Consider the following 27,354-nt stretch of genomic DNA (forward strand, 5'->3'; position numbering starts at 1 on the left):
TTTTTGTGCATTTATTCTTTCTCAGTTTTTCGCTTTATCGCCCCCAAGATCTCACACCCTTCATTTCTTTGTTGCTATTGGGCGCCTAATTCCTCAGAGATTTGCCAGCTCATAACACTTCTTTTCGTCTTGGCATAATGTTTTAAATCAGGTGAACGTTTAAGCACCAAGCTATATGGAAGTAATCTCAAAGCAGGAGGGGCCAATTTATACAAGTTTCCCGCTATTCTAAATACAGTTAATTAGCATTAACCAGAGAATGACTGCTGTCATGAAAAATTGCGAATAGCTAAGAATAGTACTCGTATGCAACGTTTGTTCTTTTAAAGCGCGTCTACTCAAACAAGAGGGGCCTCACCCTAAAACCACTACTGTTCTATTCCTGTTTCAATTTAAAAATTTGTACATTTAAAAACGAAAGCTTTCAACTAGGGCAGGGGTGGGCAACATACGGCCCGCGACGGGATTTTGAGCGGCCCGCAGACAGTTTCCGGTCTTACATGATAATGTGGCCTGCGGCCACATTCTGCCGCAATCCCTGTATTGCGTCACTGAATAAGTCCATGTTTGCCAACCTGAGAAAGATGGCCATAAATCTACTTGTTCTGTTCGGGTCTACATACATTTATGAGCAAACATTTTCGACCATGAACATTAATAAGACAAAGCTGCGTTCCAATCTATTCAGGAATCCGGCCCGCCAAGTACTTCATTTTCTCATATCAGGCCCGCCCCTGAACTAGGGTCTACTAGATCCATACTAACTCAAATCTGAGTCAAGCTGGATACAGGCCCGTAAGTCAAGCAAAGTTATTTTTGGGGCAAAAAAAAAACAGAATGGGCTACTTCGGTTGTTGCGGTGACATCATATCGAACATTATAATGCTTAGTTTTATTCAAATGGAAAAGTAATTGAAGTAGGCCTACTGTATATGCTTATCGTTGAAATTCACGTTTTCTGAAAATATTGTGCCTCACTTCGAACTAAGACATGTGTGATTAACGTGAAAGTCATCAAAGCCAGGAATTTTATTTCAGAAATGTTGCTAGAAACGCGTCTCAGAGTAATTTTTGATTTTACGGCAACTTTTTTTGCTGAAACGTCGCTTTTTAGGATAAAACTTTGTAAGTTATTACACTCGACTATATAATGTAAAGTTTTTTACTGAAGCATATAAATACGGAAAAGGGTTATGCGGCCAGCACTTCGTCTTTCTCTCCTCTACGTCTGACAGAAAGAATTTGAATACACCCGGGCTAGTTCAAATAACATACAAAGAGTGGAGACATAGCGCACAGTAATGGTGGCAGGAATTACATCATTGCCATGCATTAAATAAGAACTGTGGTTTTTCTCCGCCAAGGAGTTGATATAACACGGCAACATACATCGATTGCTATTAATGTGATATCAGTTGCACCAAAACTATTGCACTTCATGTTCAAGCAAGGCTGTAAACTCGGCGTCTTTATGTTAAGGACTTATCGCGGGTAATCACAGATTCATCAAATTTTATCATTAAAGTTGTTCCTTTGTGCCAGTGTGAAGAAACCTAAAGCAAAGCACAAAACGTAAAATTAACATCACGTATTCTGCATTTTTCTGATAACATATTTCACTGCTTCATTACAACACTGACATGACTTCATAATGGAGCAAATAATAAATAATGTGGATTTTGTACATACTCACTTAACATAGTGCAATGCCTAAGTTTAAGAAGTAAATTTTTATACATGATTAGTACTGTCAAAAACTCCAAGAACATACTTTGGCTGGAAAGTTTGACGAATTAAGGACAGCTTCCACAATACCAGCTGCAAATGCTGCACAGTTTAATGACCCCTGTAAAATTGTTTATATTAGTATTTTCAATAAAACTTGCAAAATGCACCAAATTAACAGTAAAATAATATTGGCTATAAAATTAAATATCATAAATAACTATGACAGAGGGAAATCTTTTCGATCAGTGCTTATTTGCAGTGACTAAAGAAACATATAGTTATAACATATAGTTATACAGTGTAACGCAAAAAATTTTTATTTCAGGAAAAATACTTGTGCTTGTGCACCATAACAAAATTATAGTTGGTATAGCAACATAATGTTTTAACTTGGGCCGAGGAAAGCGTTTCTTCGCAGGGCTATCCAGTCAAAACATTGTTCGGATCGTAGCTAAGAAAAGCTCCAATTATGGAAATGTTAAAAGTACACCAGTATAGTAATTGTTTAAGTACAACGCTTGCCAAGGCATTGCATCTTTGTTTACTTTTAAAACCTGGACTGGAATAGCCAAAATATGTCCACAACCTATCACCGATTTAGTGAAGAAATACTAAACTTCAATACAATTCACAAGAAGGATACGTGCGATGAAAAATGTCAAAAACCACTGCTTTAAAGGGACTTCAAGGTAGGAAAGTATGCCATAAACTGGTCAAACAATAACAAAGTGAACCATACTGGTGTATTGGTACATCCACAAACAAAGGCTTCTATTAAATGTTTGGATAAAAATATTTGTATGGGTTGCTTTGACATGTTTATTGCGACTGTAATCTGCTATCATAATATTCAGAAAGATGCTAAAAGCAATACATGGATTAGATTCTTCATATCAAGCGCAATAACTGCTTTCTACAAATAAAATAATTTTGAAGCATGTTTACCAGAGGATAAGTCTGTTCATTTGTCATTGGCAGAAACAAAGTTTCGTTCAAAGTAACTTAACCTGCTTTGAGTATCACATAATCTGTTCTACAGTAATTAAATTTATGATAAAGTTTCTAGTAACTTTGTTTGTTACATGCACGAAATTAATTAGAAGTTTATATGGATCTTCCTCGTCATGTCCTTTCTTGACCATTCAGCATCAGTAATTTATTGCAACACATAATAGTTGCAAATAATAATTAATTGGTAATTACATACGCACTTGTCTTATAGGCTATTACTGCAACATTCCAAATTAAATTTGAAAATTATTCAGCAAGGAATCGAACCTAAAAGATTTTCCATAGATTAGTTCACATGCGTCACAAACCTTGTCTTTTGGAACACAAATAAATGTGCTAATAATAGGTTCTTTTTCAATAATGTAGTAAATCTTTTCATCATCGCTGGCTTGTTCCAGTTTATCTGCTTCTTTCCCGAACAATGCTTTCCAAAGATTTACCTGTTTTAGGATTTATAAGGGTTTGAGTATTTATGAAAGTGTTACCTAAAAATTCCCAAAAAATAAAAGTGAACGTAATGTATTTCAAAAAATGTAAAAATTTTATAAATTATAATTATATAATAGGTATCTTAGTCATAGGTAGGCAGTTGGTACCGGTACTGAAGAAGTACTGCAGTACAGTAATTCGGTACTATAGTAACGTGGTACTACCCACCTATGACCTTAGTGTAGCTGTCCGCATTGCAAATTGTTATATTAATAGCCAAAAATGACAGTACAAATGTACTTGAACTTGATCAGAGTTTTGGTTTTTTACTTGATAAACTTTCCCAATACAGTCAAACCTCGTAAATTCAAACCACTTTGTTTTGTCAAAAAATGTCGGTTTAGCGAGGTATCCAGATAATTGAAAGAATATTAGTGACATTCTTAGAGAGTGTAACGATGAGCAGAATTAAGTAGAACTTGACTCAGCTGACACCCAGAAAGGAACAGATAAAATTGCTGACTTGGATTGCAATTGTGTTCTGTCTCAATTGCATTGATTGAAGCATTCATAGTTTTTGCTTGTTTGTTTACTGTATTCCGTCAGATAGCATGCATTTAAGACTACGCTAGATTAAGATGCGAAAAGAGAACTGTATTGAAGATCTAATTGAGTCCAAAATAAATGATTTAAGTCTTAAAGGAAAATTAGCCAACGACTGCACCTGAAACAAATATTGAAGTAAGACAATTATGAAACTTTAATTTATAAATATGTGACACTTATTGTAATACAAATTACAAATTAGCAGATGTGCTTCTTTATTGATTTGGCATAACTGCTTCCAAATTCTTATGCCAACGTCGGACAGCGACGTTTCTGGATTAAAGGGATGAAATGCATATGAAGAAATCTGTGCTAAGCAGTTTCATCTCAGATAACAGGAACAGGGATTACGTTTTTATGGGTTCGAACAAATGAAGCTTGATTGACTGTAATGCCTTCAGTCAAGCAGGTTTTAGTTTTTAACTGATGTGGGTTTGTAGTAAGTTTTTTTCAATAGCATGATTTGTGTAAAATGTTGGCTCTAGAAACAACTTTTTAATTGAGCAAATACTGCATACCAACATAATTATGTGTACACAACTATAAAGTATTTGTGCAAATCATAAGCAGCAAAATTATTATAATATCTTTATATATGTAATAGATTGATGCGATTCTATATCCGCTCACACAGAGCGTGCACACACGACGGCTAGTACAATCGAATGACCTCGTCTGGTAATGCGAATGACATCGGTACAACACAAACTTAAAGGGAATAGTAATTAAATGGAAACAATAGCAATTAAAGGAAATTAAAGTTTAGTATACTGTTTCCCCATTAGGTGGTGTGCCAGTTAGGAAAGAAGGAAATCACATAAAATGAAATGAATGAACTAACAGTTTCATTGGTCAACAATTTCATGAATATAAAAACAATTTCATTTGAACATTATCACATCTCCCCTCACACAAGGAACAGAAAAGCCTTATGCAAGCTGCCGTCACACTACTGGGAGTAATTGCAACACAACTAAAACTATATTTCTTCAATGAGTCGATGAGAATGTTTTGGAGTTCGCCGAGACCGTCGAGGCAACACCACGTTAGTAGGCGGCGATCCACCCACAAAATTGTTTGAAGTGAAGGGAACTATGGTATTCAGTTCACTACTGACCACTGGTGGTGATGCTTTCTCTGTTGTAGGAGCTTCCTTGCAGGTAACCATGACATTCCTACTTTTATGCAGGTGGGACCTGTTTCGACGAAGTATTGCCCCGTTGTCCAACTGAACGAGGTAAGACCTTAAACCGACCTTTCGCAATATTTTTCCTTTTTCTCCCCAGAGCTTGTACTTATGGTCATATGTGTATAAGACATCATTTACGTGCAGCTCACAAAGACTTTTTACTCCTTTGTCATAATAGTGTTTTTGTTCCAGCTTTTCTGTACGAACTGGCTGTTCATCACCTGGTTCAGGATTGTACAACGTGTTACAGAGAGAGATTGTTTCTAATACGACGGCCCATCAAGAGTTGTGCTGGAGAGTAACCGCATTTCAATGGTGTACTCCTATACACCAGCAGCGCTAGATTGAAGTCTTGTCCTGAGGCATGGCTTTTTCTCAGTAGGTCTTTTACTGTGTGTACAATTTTCTCAGCCAGGCCATTTGACTTAGGATAGTGAGGGCTTGATGTTTTGTAATGGAAACGCCAGGTTTCTGCAAACACTTTGAATTCGTTGGAGTTAAAAGGGGGACCGTTATCGCTGAAGACGACTTGTTGTATTCCGTGGCGGGAGAAGATTTGTTTTAAACTCATTATAACTTGTTTTGAACAAGTTGACGGTAATGCACATACTTCCGGGTAATTTGAATAATAGTCACCAACAACCAGGTACGTAGTGTTACACCATTGAAAGAGGTCGATTCCAACCCTTTAAAACGGTAGCATTGTTGGTTCATGTGGTAAAAGAGGCTCCTTCTGGTGCTGGTTTCTGTATACTACGCAAGTTGCGCAGCCGGAGACCTTGTTGACTATGTCCTTGTTGATCCTTGGCCAAAACACCGCTTCTCTTGCTCGCCTCTTGCATTTCTCCTCACCCAGGTGTCCTTCATGTATTATATCAAGAATGGATTTCCTTAGTATTTTTGGCATTACAAGACGGTCACCCTGCAGAATGATGCCATCCTTTACTGCAAGCTCATCTCAGTAATTCCAATACTCTGAAATTAATGTTTTACAGCTTGCCTTGCAAGATGGCCAACCTTGCTGTACGTATTGGATCAGGGTTGTCAGCTGTTCATCTTTGGCTGTTTCTTCTCTCAGTTGAATTCGGAATTTGTCGGTTACTGGTAGAGTTCTTATTACCATATCTTCATGAGCTTCAACCAACGAGACTGTGGAAGATGTCTGTAGCTTGGTGGCACTTCTTGATAGCGCGTCAGCTGTGTGCATGAACTTTCCAGGTTTAAAGACTAGTGTTATGTCATAAATTTGCAACCTAATCATTAGTCGTCGCACTCTTAAGGGGCAGTTGTTCAGTTGCTTTTTGAACAAGTGCATTAATGGCTTATGGTCACTTTCAACTTCAATGGACTGTCCATAGATATACTGATGAAAGCGCTCACAGGCATATACAGTTGCTAAGAGTTCTTTTTCAATTTGTGCGTATCTTGTTTCTGCAGGTACCATTGCTCTTGCAGCATACGCGACTGGATGCCAATCCGAATCATGCCACTGCAGGAGTACTGCTCCGATGCCCTCCTTGGACGCATCTGCAGATATTTTGATTGGTACCTTGGGATCAAAGAACTTCAAGACAGGTGCTTCCGAGACTAATCGTTTGAGCTCATTCCATGCACTTTTATGTGTGGAGTCCCAGTTCCAATCACTTTTGGAGTGGGTCAATGCGCGCAAAGATGCAGTTTTGATTGAGAGTGAGGGTAAGAATCTTCCGAGATAATTTATCATACCCAAGAATCGTTGTACATCCTTTTTGTTAGAAGGCCTTTGCATGTTGTTGACAGCATCAACCTTTAGTGGATCAGGTTTCAGGCCTTCCTTACTTAACACATCACCCATAAAAGTCAATTGCTGAACTCCTAGTATGCATTTGTCTTTTTTTAGTCTAAGATTGGCATCACGTGTTGCTTGCAGTACGTTTCGAAGTCGCTTGTCATTTTCTTCTTTGGTAGCACCCCATACAATAATGTCGTCCATTGAAGTGTCGACACCAGGCAGATGTGCATATATTAGGTGGACGGCTTTGTGAAACACTTCAGGAGCTGAAGAAATGCCAAATGGCAGTCTTAAAAAGCGATATCGCCCAAACGTTAAACGTACACAGCTTCGAACTACTTTCATCTAGCTTCATTTTCCAAAATCCTGACAAAGCATCTAACTTAGAGAAGTATTTTGCATTGGCAAACTAGGACGTCAATTCCTCTCTTGTTGGCAGGTTGAAATGTTCTCTCAATATTGCCCTGTTTAAATTGCGCGGATCAAGACACAGGCGTAAGTTGCCATTCTTTTTATTTACCACTACTAACGAGTTAACCCAAGAAGTAGGTTCGTTTACTTTTGCAATTACATTGAGCTCTTTGAGACGTATTAACTCGTTTCTTAGTTTTTCTCTCATGGCAAATGAAACTTTTCTTGAGGGGTGGACTACCGGAACAGCTTCTGCGTCGACTCTTATGACATGCTCACCTGGAAGACAACCAAGACAATTAAAAAGATCTTTGAATTCGTGCAGGAGAGTGGAATAGGGACTTGTCTTGTGGACGGAGGACACCCGCTGTATCAGGCCAAGAAGCTTAGAAGATTTCAATCCTATAATCGATTGTGAGTCTTTGCAGTTAACAATAACAAACTCTACGTGTTCTGACTTGGGACCAACATTCATTTGTACCGTACACGTACCCAGGACAGGAATTTTGTGGTTTCCATAGCCCGTAAGTGCAATAGAGGTTTTCTTAACTTTAGGTGTATAACGTAATTTTTATAACGTAATGCATAACGTAATGCATAACGTAATTTTTTATAGTCGGAAACGGTTATTAAGTTCACCTCTGCACCCGTATCTATCTTTAGACAAAGAGGGGTCTCGTTAGCTATTACATTAATACACCAACTATTTTCACTCACTGAGTCGATATGCAGTGGAATATCTTCTTGTATATCGTCTACTCGGACCTCGCGGACAGTTCTTGGTCTGCGGTTAGTTACAATTTGACTCGTTCGAGACGATTTGCAGAACCTTGCAAAGTGGTTTCGCCCTCCGCAGTGGTAGCATGATTTTCCGAAAGCCAGACATCGTCCAAGTTGATTATTTCTGCCACACTTTGCACAGTTGGAGTTGCGTCGACGCTGACCATTTGCGCTCTTTGACGCCACCATGTCGATGGACATCGACGTTGTTGAGTTCTCGCCGATAGCAGAAGCCTGTGACTTGCTTAGTTCCTTTGCTCGGCAGATTGACATGGCCTTGTCAAGGGTCAATGTATTTTCTCGTAACAGAGCTTCTTGAAGATTGTGGTCGAAAATACCGCATATTACTCGGTCACGAATAAGAGATTCGACGAGGTCTGCAAATTCACAGTTTTTTGCAATGACTTTTAACTGAGTTAAATACTCGTCAATGCTTTGGTCTTCTTTCTGAGTGCAAGTGTGAAACTTGTAGCGTTCAAATGTTATGTTCTTTTTCGGACAGCAGTAAGCTTCGAATTTCGCTACAACGTTGTCAAACTTAAGCTCATGTCCGGTTTCAAACTTGAAAGAGTTATAGACTTGGAGAACTTCTTCCCCCATGACACAAAGCAGCAGAGAGGACTTGGCTTTGTCCGCTTTTGAGTCGTGTCCTATAGCTGTCATGTAAAGCTTGAAGCTTTGGATGAATCGAATCCAGTTCTCATGGACGTTTCCACTCCATCTCATTGGCGCTCGCGTAGGTATACTTTTCTCCATGAAGAAGAAGGTTTATTCTGACACCATGTAATAGATTGATGCGATTCTATATCTGCTCACACAGAGCGTGCACACACGACGGCTAGTACAATCGAATGACCTCGTCTGGTAACGCGAATGACATCGGTACAACACAAACTTAAAGGGAATAGTAATTAAATGGAAACAATAGCAATTATCGGAAATTAAAGTTAAGTATACTGTTTCCCCATTAGGTGATGTGCCAGTTAGGAAAGAAGGAAATCACATAAAATGAAATGAATGAACTAACAGTTAAATCATTGGTCAACAATTTCATGAATATAAAAACAATTTCATTTGAACATTATCACAATATAGTACAATCTGCTTAATATGACCACCTGCTTTACTTGACCATTTTGGTACAGACCCGTTTTTTGCCATATAATATTTTCAATTTACTATGACCAGTCTTCTGATATTATGATCATTTTTTGATGTTATGGTAAGTATTCAGTACTATTTTAAAAAAGCAGTTCGGTACTTTGTGGGTACCGGTACTTTTTGTGTAAAAGATGCTGCTGTGCAATGTTTGCTGCTATTATGCCCCCGGAAAAGTTACTCCAGGTCAAAACATATGTGACATTACTCACTTGCAATTTTACTTGATATTTCTAGATGAAAAAAGATCAACAGATGCTAAAATTGGTATTAAGACTTAATTAGCATGTATTTTTGAAAACATAATTGTTAAACCTTTTGAAATTATCAGGTGAAAAGTACCGAGTACCGGGACCGACTGAAATTTCTTGAAAAAAGTAATTCGGTACAGAGATTCGGTACTTTTTTCAAAAGTAACAATGGTACCGGTATTGGTATTGTTCACTTATGGCAGTATGGTTGGTGTTGTTTTTTAGCCTGGGAATTATCTTGCCAGTTGGCGTGCTTGAATGTCCTAGGTTGTGTGCAGATTTAGGCTAAAAATTGTCATTAAAGTAGCAAAAATTGTTTGTTTAGGGCAAAAATCTTGGTGTTGGTTTTGCACCTATGTTAAGAAAGTTTGAATCATGTTTTTTGTTGGCATTTTATGGAATGTTATTCCAAAGTATACTAAAGTGTCATGCAAAATTTCGGAGAACCCCATGAAGGATTTTTCGAGTAATCAGTTGTTTAGCAAATTCATCGTATAATAAAACAAACAAAACTCTTATGTTATTTTTTGGTGTTGGATGGCGCCTTAACATGCATACACATGTATCAGACTTTCCAGTTTTCAATGCAGATAAGTCTCTTATTTAGGTTACAATATGCAGTTAGGCGTAGACTATGCTATAAATTTCATGAGTGGCTTACAAGTTACTGTACATACCTTCACAAAAAGAAGAATATTTAATACTTTGATTTCTCTTTTACCACCTTTCTCTCTCACAAACAATAGATCCACCAGCCTTGATCCAACACTGTAGCCAAAGTCAGATAACTTGGTCTAAACACAAAAGGGTTCTTACTTATATATATAAACAAACTATCTTATCTTAAATGACCACACTGGTCTGCTGAAAACTAAAATGCTGCCAGTAAAAGTTTCAAGCCATGGCTCAGTATTATACTGTAAATGGCAAAAGTTTAAACAGTCTATTATATTGCATAAATAATTAAATTTAGGAAAGTTAGATTAATAGGAAGCTAGAAATGAATTGGGGCAAGATTTTCAAGGTAAAAAAAATCTTCATACTTCAACAAATGAAATGCTATGTGTAACACAAAGTTTAAGAACAAATTGCAAATAAATTATCATTCAGATAGAACTATCTGTATTACATTAATATTGTCCATAAAATCCTTTGTGCACAGACTTTTGAAAAGTATACATGAATTTTTTTCTGGTTTAGTAACATATTTTTTGGTTTAAAACTGATCAAGTTCTCTAATTTGCCAATGACTACAGCTTGATTTTACAGAACAACTTCATATAAAATTACAAGCAGTTTTTGTATGTTTTAATTTAATTTTTAACATATACGTAATGTTTAAAATCACCTTTCAATGAACAGACTAACTTAAAAAAGTGTGATATTTCATAACATTTAATTATGTAGGTCACAAAAGTTCAAATATTTAGCTCACTTTACACCTTTGAAATATATATAGTCTATTTCCAACATAAGCATACAAACAAACTTAGAAATGCCGAGACCAGTTTAATTCAAACGTGCAAATGTGAAATACACTTAAAATATGTTGTGAATGTGCTAGGCTAATAAATTTGCTTGAAATGTTTTGGATTTTACATTAGGTATTTAAAATCTGTAAATGATATACAGACATATACCGAACGCAAATACTGTATTAGTTTTAAGCAATTCGAGGAAACTATGAAAGCTACCACAATTGGTTCATAAACAAAGCATACCTGCAATTCCGCAACTGATTTCACTCTGTTCTGTGAATATTGTATCATCTCACTGAATAAAAGTGAAAATGCACTCAAGGAAACCTCTTGCTTCCCACGGCTTAAGGGTTTATCTAAGATGGTAATTCTTGATCTTTTACTGATCTCCATGTCTTTCTGCTTTTATTAGCTCACTTGCTTGTTTGTAAATCTTGATGACCTCTTATTTATGTACTACCGGTACCGTACCTACGTGTGCCTTATGAATAGAATTGCTCTGTGTATTAATAGGAATTGTTAAAATACGACAAACATTAGCCTCGTTTAATATAGGCTGAATGGCAGCTGTCACTACCGATTTTTCTCTGGTAAAAATCGTATGTTAGAACATTACCTATATATAGAAAGCTTGCGTTTCTGCAAGGATTCCTCTAATCTAATTCGTGTTTGTGCACTGTGTGCTCTAGTAGTCTAGTCTATATGCATTAGTCCCTATGTGGACAATGTTAGTGGCGTTGCCATTTGCTGTTTGACAGTTTATAGCGCTTAAAAATTTGTTCCTTTGAATACTTTTAATGTTTAGCACAGTACGCATTTCAGTGCAATTAACAAGAACAATTTTGCTTGTTTTGTTAATGTGTTTTGTACATACTTTATCTGTTTTAAATTAGAGTAAAACTTATTGTTTTCTTAAAACTGTCATTGTGCAACATAATTCTAAAAGTTTGGGCAGTAAACATTTTACTTTAAGGGAGCAAAGAGATTTAAACACTGTTTACATTCTTTTTATATAATGGGGTGAATAATAATATTGTTGTAAATTTTAGTGTTGTTTGAAGTAATAATGAAGAATATTAAAATCAATATTAATAATTAATCCAACTCTCAGTGTTTAAAATCATATAAACCATTATTAATAACCACCACTATCGTTTTATTTTGAAATAGTCGTAACTATTAGTAAGCTGCAGTGTGAATATTTTAGAAAATATTCCAAAATCGTTACAACTATATTTTTGTTACATGGTGAATTATATTATACATACATATATAATTATGTACATATATTACATAATATATCAATATTCAAGACATTGTCAGTTTGGTTTTTACTAGTACTGTACTGTGATGCTTAACTAGGCTATCAGGGGTTATTGAACGCGCTACCAATGGAGTTAGATTAGCGAACAATCGATCAAGCAATCAACATAGGTGGGCAGTACCGCGATACTTTTTCAGTACCGATGCCGCACCCCATTCGTCTACTTTTCGCCCATTAGAATGGGCCAGAGTGCGGTAATATTTTCCCATTTGAATGGTAAGGAATTACTTTTTTCAAGAAATTTCAGTCGGTCCCGGTACTCGGTACTTTTCACGTGAATTTTAACAAGAATGTTTTCAAAAATGCTTGTTAATTAATCCTTAATACCAATTTTAGCATCTGTTGATCTTTTTTAATCTAGAAATGTCAGGTTAAATTGCAAACGAGTAACGTTATATATGTTTTGACCTGATGGAGTAGCCTTTACCGGGAGCATAATTGCGGCAAACATTGCATTTGTAGCAGCATCTTTTACACAAAAAGTACCGGTACCGAGTACCGACAAAGTACCGTACTACTTTTTTAAAATAGTATCGAATATCGAAACCGCAGGTACATTTTTTGCCTAGTCTCGGTACCATTACTTACGGTACTTTCAAAGTACCGACTGCCCACCTCAGATAATTAATTAATCAACCCCAAAAACCTGTTGAGTTAGCACACCTAAATAGACGTAACATTAGTTTGATGTTAAATGAGTTTACCTGATGCTCAGCAAGTGCAGTAATATTACGTCATATTTGGTAAAGAAAAGCAGAAAAAGTGCTACGAGTACAGGTCGCTGACGACGACATTATTTGTAAAACACTACATTTTGTATATTTTTGTAAAATAACTAGGCCAAGCTAATCTTTGATTTAGCCTACTAGTAATTTTCAATGCAGTCGAAGCTGCAATTTGAGTTTGACCACCGTGCCTTATAATTTCGACCTTTCTTTCGTATATCTAGGTTAGAGCGTAATCAACATGCATTGCAATCATTACATCAAAACAACAACATATGGTTGCCCATATTAAAACTATTAAAGAATAAGATAATAGAATAATAGAAAGAAAACCATTTATATTGGAATATTAAACAACAGTCTTTACTCTGCAACGTATATGCTTAAAAGTGAAAGCGTTTATTTGAATTATATTCTGTTGGTGACATTATTCCGTTTAAAAATATGATCTCGTCTCCAACAGAAACACAATAGCCTACAGCCCAACAGCATATCACAAAAACATCTAAATTGCCGCCGACGGCGGTATGGAACCATAATGAAGCTATGGATTAACTCATTTGACCTCATTTGCTGCCAGGGTGAAGCGTGTTCAGCTGTTGGCGCTTCGCCAGCTTTCTGGTGTCTTTATTTTGGTTGTATCTTGTAAATACTTTCATACTGAATTCCCGGTCTGCGAGCAGGATGTTAAGGTTTTTATACTGAATTTCTAGTCTCAGCGTTCTACTGACAAGCTAATTCAGCAGAGTTTGGTCGATAGTAGAAATAGGGTCAAGGTCATCATTCACTGCCTGGTTTAACTTCCTATATTGCTTTCTAGTGTGTTGGTATTTGCAATTAGCGTATTTGTATTGTACCGTATTATAATTGTTTTCTGTATTTAAACGTTGTTCTCTGTTTCAAGGCTTTCTGGGACTAGCATGTTAAAGCATTTTCATTGGGTTAATTTGTTTCAAAAATGAACCTATTATTTTATGTTATTGCAAGTAAATCCTTTTTTATTTTGCTGACGAAAGTTATCATACCAAAAACTTGTTCACAGTATTTAAAACATGAAAAACTTTCAGAAAACCAAAAATCAGAATTTGCTTTGAGGTAAGACTTTGTAAGACACTCACACACAGTTGCACCAGTTGTAAGTTATATAACTTAGTTAAAGAAACATATTTCTCTCCCACTTCTGCACTTCCACATGAGAATATTGAATTCAGGAGTTATGAGGAAAAATAGAGAAAAAATAATTTTGTAATTATAAAATTCCTGGGTCTAGTGCAGAAGTGTACAACCGCGTGATGAATTTGTCAACTAGACCCCTGCTACTCAAATTGTGACATTATGTGGTTGTACACTAGAACCTAATTCCTCGCAAATATCCTATCCTGATATTGGAGTGTATAAGTAAAAGAGACTCAAAAACCTTTATTTTGATGAAAATAATCAACCTTATAAGGTAGTAATTACAACTAAAATGGTTAGAAATCATAACCACAAAAGAAATTATGCAATACCATGAGCTCCAGCATAAAGTTACATCATGTGGAACAACCAAATGAATATATATAACTGGTTTTCAGTGCGAATTTGTCTTATATTTATGCAGGATGTCTTCGAATTTTCATGCAATCCTTGTATCTTGCATTTGCCTTTACCTGATTTTATTTGATGAAACAATTCGGACGGATCCTGTGTGGTAAGTGCTTTGGTAAACATAACACAATGCTGCATTTTGTTTGCAAAGCAATGTTAAAGTTGCTTGTTTTGAAAATATGCAGGGGCTATTCTGAACTTGTCGCAACCAATTTGACAATTACAGTGGGATTTCTTCTGGCAGGTAGTGCACTGTTGATTTGATACAAGCTGTAGTGGCTGGTTAAATGGCTACAGGCTTATTGTGGTATGGCTATTACTTACTATACACAGTACTGTGTATAAACTGTGACATATTTGTTTATCATATGTGTTTTCTATGTGATAAACACGCTATGTGTTTTCTATGTGATAAACACGCTATGTGTTTATCATATGTGTTTTCTTGGTTTAACTTTCATTGTGTTGTTTTTTGTGAGGAAGTTGCTTTACTATTTTGTGAAAAATAATTAGATCTTTTGGTGATGAGTTCAAGCTTCGAAGCAGCTGGTGGGTCATGGACACTGTGCTTTCATCATGTTGGTTCCATTTACGCTTATAGCCTTGCAATTGTAAGTTGCCAGTTTACAATAATTAACTCCAAATTGTGTAAAATCAAAAATCTTTCTTTAAAGCGATATCTTTATTTTCCAAATTCTTTTGTATTATATATGCCAGTTGACTTATTGGATTTCTGAAACCGGAAAAATGTAGCTTGTCAAAGAGCAGTTGACTTTATCCATTTTCCTTTTGACGCTCTGTGTTAAATGTTTGTTAGTTGGTATTTAGTTTGTTTATAGCTTATCCAGCTTTATTGCAATCGCCCTAAACGTTTCTTGATTTCCCAGAGAAATGGAGTTTTATTGTATTTTGCCAATTTTCGACTTCTTGCAGAGATTTCCACACCTTTTGTCAATGCAAGGTAAATGAAATTTTATACATATTGATTATTATTATCCATTGGAAAATTTATTTTTAGTGCAATAAAAAAATTTAAATTCTTAATTTCATCATTGGTGTAATGAATCACTAATTGTCGTTAGACGGTGAAGATATTTTGGTGGTTTGTAGAAGGGCTGCTACTGGTATAGATACACCCTCCTTTTTCATAATAAATAAATTGTCTTCAGAAGATGCATTAAAATCCTATAATGTCTTCCTTTTTAGGTTTTTTAAAATAAAATTGGTCAATGATTTAAGTTGCGTATTGTTTTATATGCATTTTACGTCTATGTTATGTTGAAGCGAAAAAGTGTTTAGATTTTAAATTTAAACCATTAACTGCATCACTGCACCAAAGCAGTGATTTTTATCATTCTAGCACATAGGTGTCAAACTCCCGGCCCGCGGGCCACATCCGGCCCGCTTTACAATAAAACTTGGCCCGCAATGCTATTTTATACATTGAACTATTTCCGGCCCGCGAGATCATTGTGCAGTATAACTTACTTTTTTCAAGCAAGAAACAAGATTATAACAAATCGCACAATACAGCAGCACAACAGTTGCCTCATCATACGATAGCATAAATCGATTTATTCCCAGCCAAAACCGTAAAAAAAAAAAAAAATTTGGTGCTGTTTCGCTGACTGTTCCAATTCATATACTCGTGTCACGAAACGTTCAATCAAGTTTTATCCTTACGGCCCGCGGCGTTAAATAAGTTTTGAGTTTTGGCCCCTGGTGCGATTGAGTTTGACACCCCTGTTCTAGCATGTGATATTTATGTTATCATAAAGATGGCATTGTGTTGTCAGTTGTCACTAACACTTTTTTTACAAAAGTTTTTCCAAAAGATCTGACGATGCTTGCTTGATGCGGTAGTTTTGGAAGATATACCCAGATAAACTTTTTTTTAAATTACTGCTGTGGTTCTAAGAAAAGCAAATTGTCAAATAAAAAGTTTGAATATTTTGCTGTGTTGGAAATTTTAAACCATGACTTAGGTAATCTGTGTTCAGAAAACAGGATGCTGTCATTTATATACACTTTCTTTATCCAGTTTCTTTTGCAGTAAAGGATAAAACGGCTTGTCTCGACTTGCATGGCGGTTGGGAGTTATTCAATTCCTAAATTTAATTAGGTGTTTCTTGAGTTATTTTCAATTTTTTCAAAAACAATTATGAAAATTTTACTTTAAGTAATTCAGACAAAACACGAACTATCGTTGGTGAAGACGTAACCTTTTAGGCAAGGATTTAAAACCATTTTGTAATTACGATGACACATTTATTCCTTTGCCTAGTGAACAACTGCATCATACGTTTTTCAGGCAATTAATGCTGCAAGCGTTTGACAACGGGACGTGTCCTTTTAAGTGATGTGAATAATACGGTAGGCTTCGTCGATAGTCACATACCTGAGCGATCTTTTCAGCAATGCAGAGATGCTCAGTATCATTTCCGAAGCATGCAATACCTAGTGACATTGACACGCGATATCGTCACCACATTAAAGGCACCCTTGCGGTTGCTTCCCCTGCTTGCGGCAAGATTTACAAAGCTTGCGGCAAAGGCGGCAAGATTTTACAAACTATTTTGTTTTACCCGTTTGTAAATAATGGTTTGTTAATATTGATTCCGGTGTCGAAAGAAGTTTTAATTTACGTCTATCGAACCGAATTCACTTCAATTCAGAGGATTGCCTAAATCTGTTGACTGTAAATGCTGAATTTTGCTCAAGTTCACAACCCAAAGATTTTACCAACAAAAAATACATTTTTGCGTAAAGGCCGCCATTGAGAATGGAAGTCTGGAAAAACTAATGACGAAATGCAGCACTTCAAATAGCTCCAGTTAAAGAATTAAATGAAAAAGAACCAACAACAGCCTTGAACTTGGCATCTCTTAATTAGCACATTTTAAAGCTGTTTTTGTTTTCAGGTGGTGCCTAGCGACTCTAAACATGAAGGACAACAAACTTTACTTTATTAACGGAGTGTTGATGGCCGCTGTTTTCTTCTTATGTCGAATTGCGATCATGCCGTTCTTTTACTACATGGCTTGGCAAGTGATAAGCACAGAATCGTATCAACGGTAAGCTCACCATAACGGAAGGTTTATTTACACTTTACTTTTTATGTGTCGCCACAAGTACAAGCTTCTACATCATTCTAGAGTCTAGACGTTGTACTTATTAGTTTAAATCTCTAGTTGTTGTAAAAAGTGAATTCAAAGCGAATTTGATGTTGAATCATTACTACAAGCTTAAACATATCCATTCTGTAATGTTTGTGGCTATTTCTGATATATCTTTCCCTTCAAAATCGATCATACACAATATAATTAATAACGATTATATTTGCAGTTTCTGTATCTTTACGTTTTAAACGGATTACGCCATTTATCAATTTGTGGTGAAAAAGATTGGGTAGCGCATTGCGCATTAGTCCTCTTGGCAGTAATCATAATGACCACTTCGCAGGCATAACATTTATCAGATATAACAGCATCCAACAAATAAGTGTTTGACGAACAGTTCTTGATTGAATGTTATTCTAGACTATTGATTAGTTTATTGATTTCTAAGTCTATTGATTATTTTTGACCTGCTTTGAATATTGTGTCTAGTTAACAGTTAAAACATATGTAGGTACAGAAATAAGGAAAGAAACAAAGTTAAATATAATCGCAAGCTTTTCAGAACGTTTATGAGTGGAGCCTCAATAACTATTCAACATCAGATTTATTTTGAATCTACTTATGAAATAAGTGCTGATACCCCAGTGTCATTTTTATATTACAGCGATTCTTATACAATCATTACCAAGTTGTGTTTCGTGCGATTATAACATATTGGTGTAGATGCCTTCATAAGTAATATGCATATTACTTTTTTGACAGTGTCAGTTTTCCGATTCATGTTTCATGGCTTGGCATCTGCCTTATGTTGGACGTTTTCAACTGCATATGGTTTGATAAAATGGTTAGAGGCGCACTCAAGCACTTAAACTATGTAAAAGGTCGTTCCACGTCAATGAGTTTAGTGACAAATGGAAGAGATGTGCATTGCAATCGGAATGGCGAGCAAGCTAAGGGACTGAATGGTGCTTTTCAACATAGTGGTATAAAAAGCGAATAAAAAGTTAGTGTTCGTATGCGCATAGCTGTCTAATATAATTGTATTATTTGACGTACTAAATGCTTGCGTAAAATTTCTGCGTTTTTCGTAGTTTGATACTGTTTTTAAGTTAAGTTTTTCACACAATTACTTTTACAACGTTTAGAGTATATTAGTTGTTGATTGCCCGTGTAGCATTTCGGGCTTTTGTTACTTTCCCTTTTAATAATATTATTTTACCTTTGTTTATAATATTATTTATAGTATTTCTACTGCCTCAGCATAGATTTGATGTTTATGCAAGCGGTTTATGTTTGCATGGCATTTGTGGCGATAAGCCTTTTGTCCTTTGCATACAGTCCTTTTTTCTGGAACATGTAGGTCTGCAAAGGTTAGATAGAACCCATCTTTGCTGTACGAATGCAAGTTCCATAGATTCGGATATTAAGTAAAGTTACAGCAAACACCCTTACTTCTTACGTCATGCTATTATTGTGAATTCTTATTTAAGAGCATCAAAATTTTGTTAAAAGCTTTTTTGTTTGATATTGGAATGCGAATACACTGACATTTTCATCAACCACTGTGTAGGAAATTCTGTATTTCAACCTGTGATTTATTTTTCAATATTGCAAACAACCTTTACAGTTTCAATATTTTGCCTTAAGTTTTGTTTGTTCGAAACCTAAAACATCTGAAGAAAGACGTTATTTTTCTTGAGGTTTAATAACAGCTTTTCATTTGTTTTTTGGCAGTTTTAGTCTGTTTCAAGGTTACAGTCGGTCAATTCTGACTACAGAACACAAAATTTAATCCAAATGACCGGAATCCCAAAAATCAATGATATAATGCAAAGAATTGGTGACATGCTGTCATGCTTAGAAACACTGTGTATTGCATTTTCTGCTTGAGGACAATTCTGTAAATCATGAAATTGATGTCGTAATTTCCATCAAATATTGATGCAACTAAGATATGATTTCAAAATGTCAGTTTTGGTGTCAATATAGTGTCCGTTTTACGTTTGTTACTTTGGCGTTTTTGGTTAGTTCGCTATGTTGCTTTTTGTTGATCTTAGTTATAATTTAAAATATAACAAAAATATTTGTAACTAGGCCTATATGTACGTTGTGAGCTCATTATGTCTTTCCAGTGTGTCAAGACTGCCAAGTTACGATCAACTATATGCAAGAAATAGTCTTTCACCTAGTTGTATAGTAGGTAGGCTGATAGAGAAAAGACTTGATGAAAAGGCTTTTTAATAAGTTATACTTTGACGGAATACTGGGTAACTAAATTGCGGCGCATTTTACGTTTAATGTTTCAAAAATCGTAAAACGAGTTTATCTGAAAATGTAGCTTTGCCTAAAAAAGATCCTGATAAGTTATAATTGCGCTAACTGATGGTGCCCAATTATTTAAAAAAAATTAATTTTTCAATTGACTCAAAATTCTGTGCCGCAAGTGTAGGCCATATGTAGTATAATGCGATTGAAAAGATTTTTCTGTATGAGGGTTGTGTTGTTGTGTAGCCAAGCGATTGTATTCGCTCTATATTTCCTATTACTCCAACCAAAGAGCAATCGCTTTCAACACGGTGCCAATCACACGCTTTCAAACCAGCGTTCGCCAATTGTGACCATCTGCTCGTGATGACTAAAATATTTCATGCTGCCCTAAAAATCCCATACTTTTTATGTGTTTTCTACAGTAAGTAAACAAATGTTCTGGAAGTGAAGAAGTCGCTTTATTGTATTGAACTTTCAAAATTTTACATACTGTGTTTTGTTTTAAGTCAACTTTTTGCATAATTATTATACGTTAACAATGTGTTAATGTAGTATCAATGTTTTAAATGCCTATTAAAGCTTTCAAACATTGTTTCTCATTCTGAAATTCATACCAGTGATCCACAAAATGATAAATATAGTCCCTGAGGAACTTCAACGTTGGCAACCGTTAAACACTACAAAGAGACTATTTCACCTTGTGTAGGTCACGCAGCCTGTCCTTAAAGATACGCGATTAGATTAGGAGAATGGGTTTGTGAAGAGTTGATTTTAGCTATAAACCGTAAAAAATAGCTTCAAACGCACAATTTTTTCCAATAAAATAGTGGCAGCCAAAACACAAGCCATTCATATTTTGATGAGGTTAAGTTACAACGAAAATTCTGTTGCGTGTAATGGCGATGCACCCGTCTATGTCGCATTCATATTACATGTAAGGGATACCAAAATACGTTTCTGTGTAATCTTACTGTATATATAGCGCCATCACGCAGAACAACATTTCGTATAGAGTTTGTCACTAAAGGTGCTTGGGAACCAAGTCACCCTTCTTTGCTGAAAGGGAGAACTGTGGTTAGACAAACAAAATCTGCTTTGTTTGCTTTTTGTCTGACGGATAGCCTATATAGCAAGACAATTGCACTGTGATTCGTAGTGGGATTGCTTGTGAGAATAGAATAATAGGATATGCTGGATACAGAATTTAAGTAGTTCTCACTCAAAGACGGATTTAAAGTTTAGAAGGAGAACTCTAGCTGGTTTACAGTAGATGGGGTGGATACCCAATGTAGCCTAAAACATATGCACTTAGATTAGTGTAATAAAAATATACTCAACGCTCATATAGTAGGCTTTTCTCAAGTTTTGTTCAATTTTCACCTCGATAAAATTTATACCGTATAGACTTATACACGCTACGTACATATACTTAGCTTTCATTGGAAATGCTTACTTAAAAAATTAATTAAAAAATAAACTGTAATTTTTTTCAAAATTCTCTAACTTCTTGTAGAACGTTGTGGAAAAAGCCAACCAATATCGTAAACTTTTAGTATTTTGTTTAGTTTGATTCCAGGTATACAAGTTTAAGGATTTTGGGTTTTTGTTGGTCTTATTACAGCAAACTAGCAATTTTTTCACTTTTTGGTTAATTCGTGTAATTCAAGCAAAGCAATTTAAAAAGTGAATATGGACATTCGGGGTTTAGACTGCCTATACGCCCTATAGTATAGCATAGGTTTATTTATGAATGTGCTGAATGAAAAATGTGTTTATATTCCCAGTTTTCAGCACTTTAGAATCACAAGCAAATGTTAATTGTTTTGAACAAAATGGACCCGGTGACCTGCGTTATTTTAAGTGCGTGTAGTTTTCTGATTCTGGTGCAAGTCATCACCCCCAAAATCTTTCAGTTGTATCCAGTGTTTAAAAAATTGTCTGAAAACAAAAAGATTGAAGCTGCTGTGAGGTATTGCGTTGTAAATTCTGGTTAAATTGTGAACAACATACTTGCCTTACGTTTTGTTCCGTATATGATATACAATTACCAATAGGTCAGCAAGCCTTTGTACATTTGCTTTGTCCCAGTTGTTTACTGGATTTTAAATTTTTCTGTATTTTGCAGGATGGCCTCAACTGTTCATGGAGTCATAGCGTCGATTTTTTCCATTTATGTTGTTCTGTTTGATACAGAAATTTGCAAAGATTTTGTGTGGTACGCACTAACAATATTTATGATTTCGTTTGCGCAATAGTTTTCAATATTTCTGATCTGGTTAATTCACAGGGGTTATTCAGAAGCAGCCGGAAACAGTTTAGCAAATACAATGGGTTATCTCCTTGCAGGTAATTATAATTATAATTAACCCAGAAGCACCGCTTCAGACCATATGTCACATGGCATTTGTCATACGCCATGCAGTTGTTATTCGAAACACCTTTATCGATTTACTTTGTGAAAGTCACGAGAACATTTGTGGGTAAGTTAGGGCAAGTGACACAATGTATATAATGACATGTTTTATACTTTTAAAACGAATCAGATTTTTGCTTGATGATGTGGTTCGGCTTCGAAGTAAGCGGCGGGTCATGGGCGTATTGCTTTCATCACATTGGTTCATTTTATGCCTATTATCTTGCAATTGTAAGCTTTGTTTGACTGTTAATTGTTCATTAAAGGAGTTCATTAAGTCGTGTAAAGTTTCATTACATTACGAGTTCCATAAGCAAGTGGTTCATCTAAAATTAAAACATAGCCTTATGGATTTTTCCAGAGCCATAGTTTCTTGCTGCGTGTTGCCAATATTCGACTTCTAGCAGAGTTCTCAACACTGTTTGTTAATGCAAGGTATATCATCGTGTTATTGTAGTATAAGACGCGTGTTAATGCATGCATTTTCGTCAGTTTATATGTGACCTCGCAATTTAATTTTAAAAGCACGCTTCTTATAAATAGACTTTACATAAGTAAGTACATATTACATACTTTGCAAACAATTTAATCTCATTTCTCTAAGGTTTCTTTATTTATAAATTTTTATATTTATTTTTATAAGACAACAGTAACCTCAAAATAGCTCCCTAAGATTTTGGCAATTGTTTATCCCTTTTTATTCTCTTCGGTTTAATGCCAAAAGCATCATCAATGATCATTCAGGTCTGATAAACCCCAACCTAGACAAGGTTAGTGTCCGTCCTAAAGTGTATCTGCTGATGTATGTCAGTTGATGTATCTGCGTCAGGTTCAACAGATTTTTCATAAAAAGGCGTACTTTTTCCATCTGCTAAAAACGTTTTTCTTGTTGGGTGATACAACAGTGCATTTGGTGCTATTTTGACAGTTGTTCCTCAGGGTAATTTGTAGGCCCGAAGAGAATAAGAGGTTCAAAACTTGTACAAGTAAAATGCAACATGTGGGAATTATACATGTAGATGTATTGATTTCTTGACTGCATCGAAATCCAACATACGATAAACACTGATTGGGTGATTTTAAGTTTAGACCTTGAAATATAACGCAACTGATCCCATCAGACTCAGAGCGCTATGATTTCAACAGTTTACAACCTGTAGGTGGTATATTTAACGTCGTGGCAACTGATGAAGTTAACGCGTATTATGAATTTCCTCGTTAAGCCTGATTTACATCAAACAACGGTACAAAGGTCGTAGATGTGAAGTATTTTGTTGACTTGAAAACCACTTTGTTTAAAAAGCAAACGCACTGCTGTGCAAGGCAGACAAGTTTTTCATCAGCTTTCATTAAAGCAAACCCGTACCTGTTTAGATCTTTCCGTAACAAATGCTCATTTCTTGTTTTTTTTATAGGCCATATTATATAGGCCATAAATATTATAAGAATCGTTAAAGTAACAAAACAAACAGCACAAATAGAAATTCAAAACGCCGTATGGTCGCAGGTAAAATGGTTCACAACCTTCACTATGCTCAGCAAAATTGCTGACCATACTTATTTACCTTCGGAGCGTAACTTACTTCTTTGTTACTTTCAGGTGGTGTCTTGCCAGCCTCGACTTGAAGGATAATAAGCTTTACTTTATAAATGGAGTATTGATGACCTTTGCATTTTTTTTATGTCGAATTGCGATCATGCCATATTTTTATTACATGGCTTGGCAAGTGATAAACAGCAAATCGTATGAAAGGTATATAACTGCATTCGTCTCTTGCAAACAATTGATTGTTGCAACAATTTACTATCACACTACATATAACTTAAATAAGGTAATAATAATAATGCCATGAGAGTGATGGGACACGCCGTAGGCTAATGTAGTTTATATTGCCATTAGCCTATAATACTGTAAACATAAATAACCTACGCCGTAGTTATTTACTTTAAAATGAGTTTCAGCGTTCATCAATTGCGTGATCATGGAAAGCTAAATCCGATTCAAACTAATTTCTGAATCTGTGTTACTGTTTCCGCAGTGTCAGTTTTCTATTGCACGTTTCATGGATTGGCGTGTGCCTTATGTTGGACGTTTTCAACTGCATATGGTTTGTAAAAATGATTAGAGGTGCGTTCAAGCACATGAACTATGCAGAAAGTCATTCCACGCCTTCCAAAGTCGCGGCAAATGACGTGTACAGTGTTGTGAATGGCGCAAAAGTCAAAGGACTGGGCAAAACAAGTCAACACGACGACAGCAAAAATGATTGAAAACTGCTTTTCTGCCTTTCGACTCCAGCAGCCGTACCGATTAAAGTGCTACGTCAGTAGGTTTCTACGTTTGCAATGTGATATGGAGGTTGAATTTATATTTAAGTAAAATTTAATGGCAGATGGAAACGATTGTTTGAATATAGTTTATGGTTTTTAGTGTGGCTTCAGACAAAAGTATCTCAACCGCTGTAAGAATGTGATATAAAGGTTTCAGTTACCAGTAGTCTACCTCAATACATTTTCTATGTTAACGAACACTAAAGATTGCATTTTATCGATAGTTCGTGCACCTACACCTCTCTTTAGCGACATAAAGTCACTGAGTTTAATGATTAATTGTGCTTCTAGTTGCAAAACGCCAGTGCAATCTCATTTAGTGAAGTTATTTGTCGTTAGTATAAGTTAACCTCGTAAGCAAGCTGGTAAATTAATTTCCCTGTCTTCATTGTGAGTTGCCCAGTACTACAACCAGCCTATAATGCATGTTGTAGTCAAGTAAATTGATTTTATCTAAAGCATATTTTTATTTAACCGTTAATTTGGCCGATTTTTACTTTTGTATATGTTCTACTTGATTTCCATTACATTTTTAGTAATTTGCTTACGTTTTCAGCTGTGCGATGTGCATGCTGGCTCTACAAGTGCTAACTGTACCCTCTTTCGCAATAACGATTCTAGATTTAGAGCAGTTTTTGTAGTTTTTCCAATATACATAAATACAGTTTGAAGCAAAATACCATTTATATGTGTAAATCACCTAACTGCTATTAATCTGATTTGCCTATATTTATATTTACTTACTAATAAGCAGTGTTATTTATAAATTTAATTTACGTTCATTTTAAGTGGTATTTTTCTATGCACTGCCTGTATATTGTATGGGTGTGCAATCATTCTTTGTGCAGTTCTATAAAATATAATTGTGATGAATATATTTTTTCAATTTGACGACTTGCGCCCGAGCAAACCAAAACTTTTCACCGAGTTGTACTGTAAATCAGCTGTAATATGTACTGTAAATCAGCTATTATATAAAAGTATTTTGCATATAGTTGTCATTTCATTGTTACTGTTCATGAAAATGAAAGCATTGTTTTCCAGCTTTAAGGAGCATACAGCTGTGTAAATCGTAACGGTAAACATAATATATTATGATAATTAATCAATGTAACAAATCGTACCGGTAAAGTTGGGTTGAGAAATTAATTTCTGTGTGCTACACAGTATGCCAAACTCCGACTGTAACAGGAGGGTTTGGCGTCGGTTTAGCACTGCGACCCTGTCAAAATACCTAACTGCTAACAGAAACAGTAAAAGAAACCAAACAAACTCGGCACAATTATGACGGTTCGCCCATTAAGCGAAAGATGTCGCATTGAATTGAACTGCGTAAAAAATCTTTTACTGCCCTATGTATCCAAAAGACTACACAAGGACTTAATGATGATGATGATGATTGATGATACAGTGTGCGTAAAACTCAGCCTAGAAACCCAAAATTAAAGTCATTTATTTTGTATTTCTACTTATATAGGCGTACAACGAAAATAAGTTTAAAGCATGAAGTTATACAGTTGAAAGTATACAATCTGCAAAACATAAACTTAAATTTACTTAAAGCTGATGAATTAAGTAACTAAACTTAAGTTAAACTTAAGCAAACATACATGACCTGTTTGTCTCTGTCTCATTAATGTAATAATCGAAATTACACCCACAATCGCTATCGCTCACAATCAGTTTCTCGGCAGGGGTCGCAATTTTTTCCGATTACACTGAAAGTTGTACCTTTGTGAGGTAAAGTGGTGATGGTAATCAGCTCAACTAAGTTCACACAGTTGTAGTATATAAACAACAGTGCTTGTGTGTAATAACATCTGCTAATTAACCAAATCAAAACGATGTCAACAACAGGGAAAAAAACAAATTTCGGTTACTTTGTGGAAAGAACGAAGCAAATACTTTCTGACAAATGTCTCCACCACGATTACGTTGGTGGTGGACTCAGAGCGGGATCTCTTCCTGAGCCTTCATTGGGCTGATTTCTGCGGTTTCCCCAACTACGAGTAACTTTGTCATAGGCTACATTGCCTTTTAGCGGAGAGTAACTTTGCGCTTTCCGTTAAAAAAGGAGGAACCAAGTTAATGCAGAAGCGGAGGTTGTTGCTGTTGTGGTTACATGGTCAAGGATAGTGATAGTTAAATATTGAAAATAATTAATAAAAATTTATTGCCCCGAGGAAAAAATTGACTTTTATCCCTATAAATTCAATAATAAAACCAATAGAGCTGAATGGAAAAGTTATGCTTGAAGAATAGAAAATTCTAGAAAGTGGGACGTTCAGTTTTATAGGCTCACATTCCCTGTACATGTTGAAATAATGAAAGAGTTGTGCATCATTCAATGACTTTGTTAAAACTATTGCGGTTCACAACGTGTAAGCAACTTTAGATTTAGGTAAATTTCAATTTTCATTATGATCTATATCAGCGTGGTCCAACTTCTTTTCATCGCGGGCCAAAATCAGAAAATTTTTTTATATTGCGGGCCATTTTTTTTAAATTAGAACTGAAGAAATGTGAAATTAGAACTGAAAAACAATGTGACATTGATATTAGAACTGAAATTAGAACTGAAAAACAATGTGACATTGATATTAGAACTGAAATTAGAACTGAAAAAAGTTCTCTTTTTTTATTAAAACTGAAATTAGAATAGTTCAAAATTTAGCTATTAAATACTGATCAATGTGACATCTGCGATCGAGGTTCTTCGATCCTCAACAATAGCGACTATCAAAGCTGACTATCAGTTCGCGGGCCAAAAAATCG

General features: G+C 35.6%; 2 protein-coding genes across 2 annotated transcripts; one reads left to right on the plus strand and one right to left on the minus strand.

Moving 5' to 3' along the window:
* Positions 1–1,014: 1,014 nt before the first annotated feature.
* Positions 1,015–11,331, minus strand: LOC143461326 (trafficking protein particle complex subunit 5-like). The gene is made up of 5 exons (XM_076959215.1): positions 11,056–11,331; positions 10,012–10,128; positions 3,048–3,179; positions 1,772–1,846; positions 1,015–1,553 (listed from the first exon to the last, which is right to left on the minus strand). The coding sequence occupies exons 1-5, from the start codon at positions 11,203–11,205 to the stop codon at positions 1,470–1,472; spliced, it is 558 nt and encodes a 185-aa protein (XP_076815330.1). The 5' UTR covers positions 11,206–11,331; the 3' UTR covers positions 1,015–1,469.
* Positions 11,332–13,447: 2,116 nt separating this feature from the next.
* LOC143461325 (uncharacterized) lies at positions 13,448–25,580 on the plus strand. The gene is made up of 12 exons (XM_076959214.1): positions 13,448–13,956; positions 14,462–14,551; positions 14,634–14,692; positions 14,962–15,059; positions 15,336–15,409; positions 17,370–17,522; positions 21,961–22,050; positions 22,123–22,181; positions 22,379–22,479; positions 22,610–22,683; positions 23,849–24,001; positions 24,288–25,580. Exons 1-12 carry the CDS (start codon positions 13,820–13,822, stop codon positions 24,517–24,519), a joined length of 1,320 nt encoding a protein of 439 aa, XP_076815329.1. The 5' UTR covers positions 13,448–13,819; the 3' UTR covers positions 24,520–25,580.
* The last annotated feature ends 1,774 nt before the right edge of the window (positions 25,581–27,354 follow it).

This window comes from Clavelina lepadiformis, chromosome 5 (genome assembly GCF_947623445.1).
Source record: "Clavelina lepadiformis chromosome 5, kaClaLepa1.1, whole genome shotgun sequence".
Taxonomy (NCBI): domain Eukaryota; kingdom Metazoa; phylum Chordata; class Ascidiacea; order Aplousobranchia; family Clavelinidae; genus Clavelina; species Clavelina lepadiformis.

Coding starts and splice junctions, on each gene's coding strand:
- LOC143461325 (XM_076959214.1), top strand. CDS start 13,820: ATGAACCTATTATTTTATGTTATTGCAAGTAAATCCTTTTTTATTTTG. Junction 14,693..14,961: donor AGTGGGATTTCTTCTGGCAG/GTAGTGCACTGT, acceptor AAAAATAATTAG/ATCTTTTGGTGATGAGTTCA. Junction 15,060..15,335: donor ACGCTTATAGCCTTGCAATT/GTAAGTTGCCAG, acceptor TTGATTTCCCAG/AGAAATGGAGTTTTATTGTA.
- LOC143461326 (XM_076959215.1), bottom strand. CDS start 11,205: ATGGAGATCAGTAAAAGATCAAGAATTACCATCTTAGATAAACCCTTA. Junction 3,180..10,011: donor ATATTCTTCTTTTTGTGAAG/GTATGTACAGTA, acceptor ATCCTAAAACAG/GTAAATCTTTGGAAAGCATT. Junction 1,847..3,047: donor TTTGTGTTCCAAAAGACAAG/GTTTGTGACGCA, acceptor ACAATTTTACAG/GGGTCATTAAACTGTGCAGC.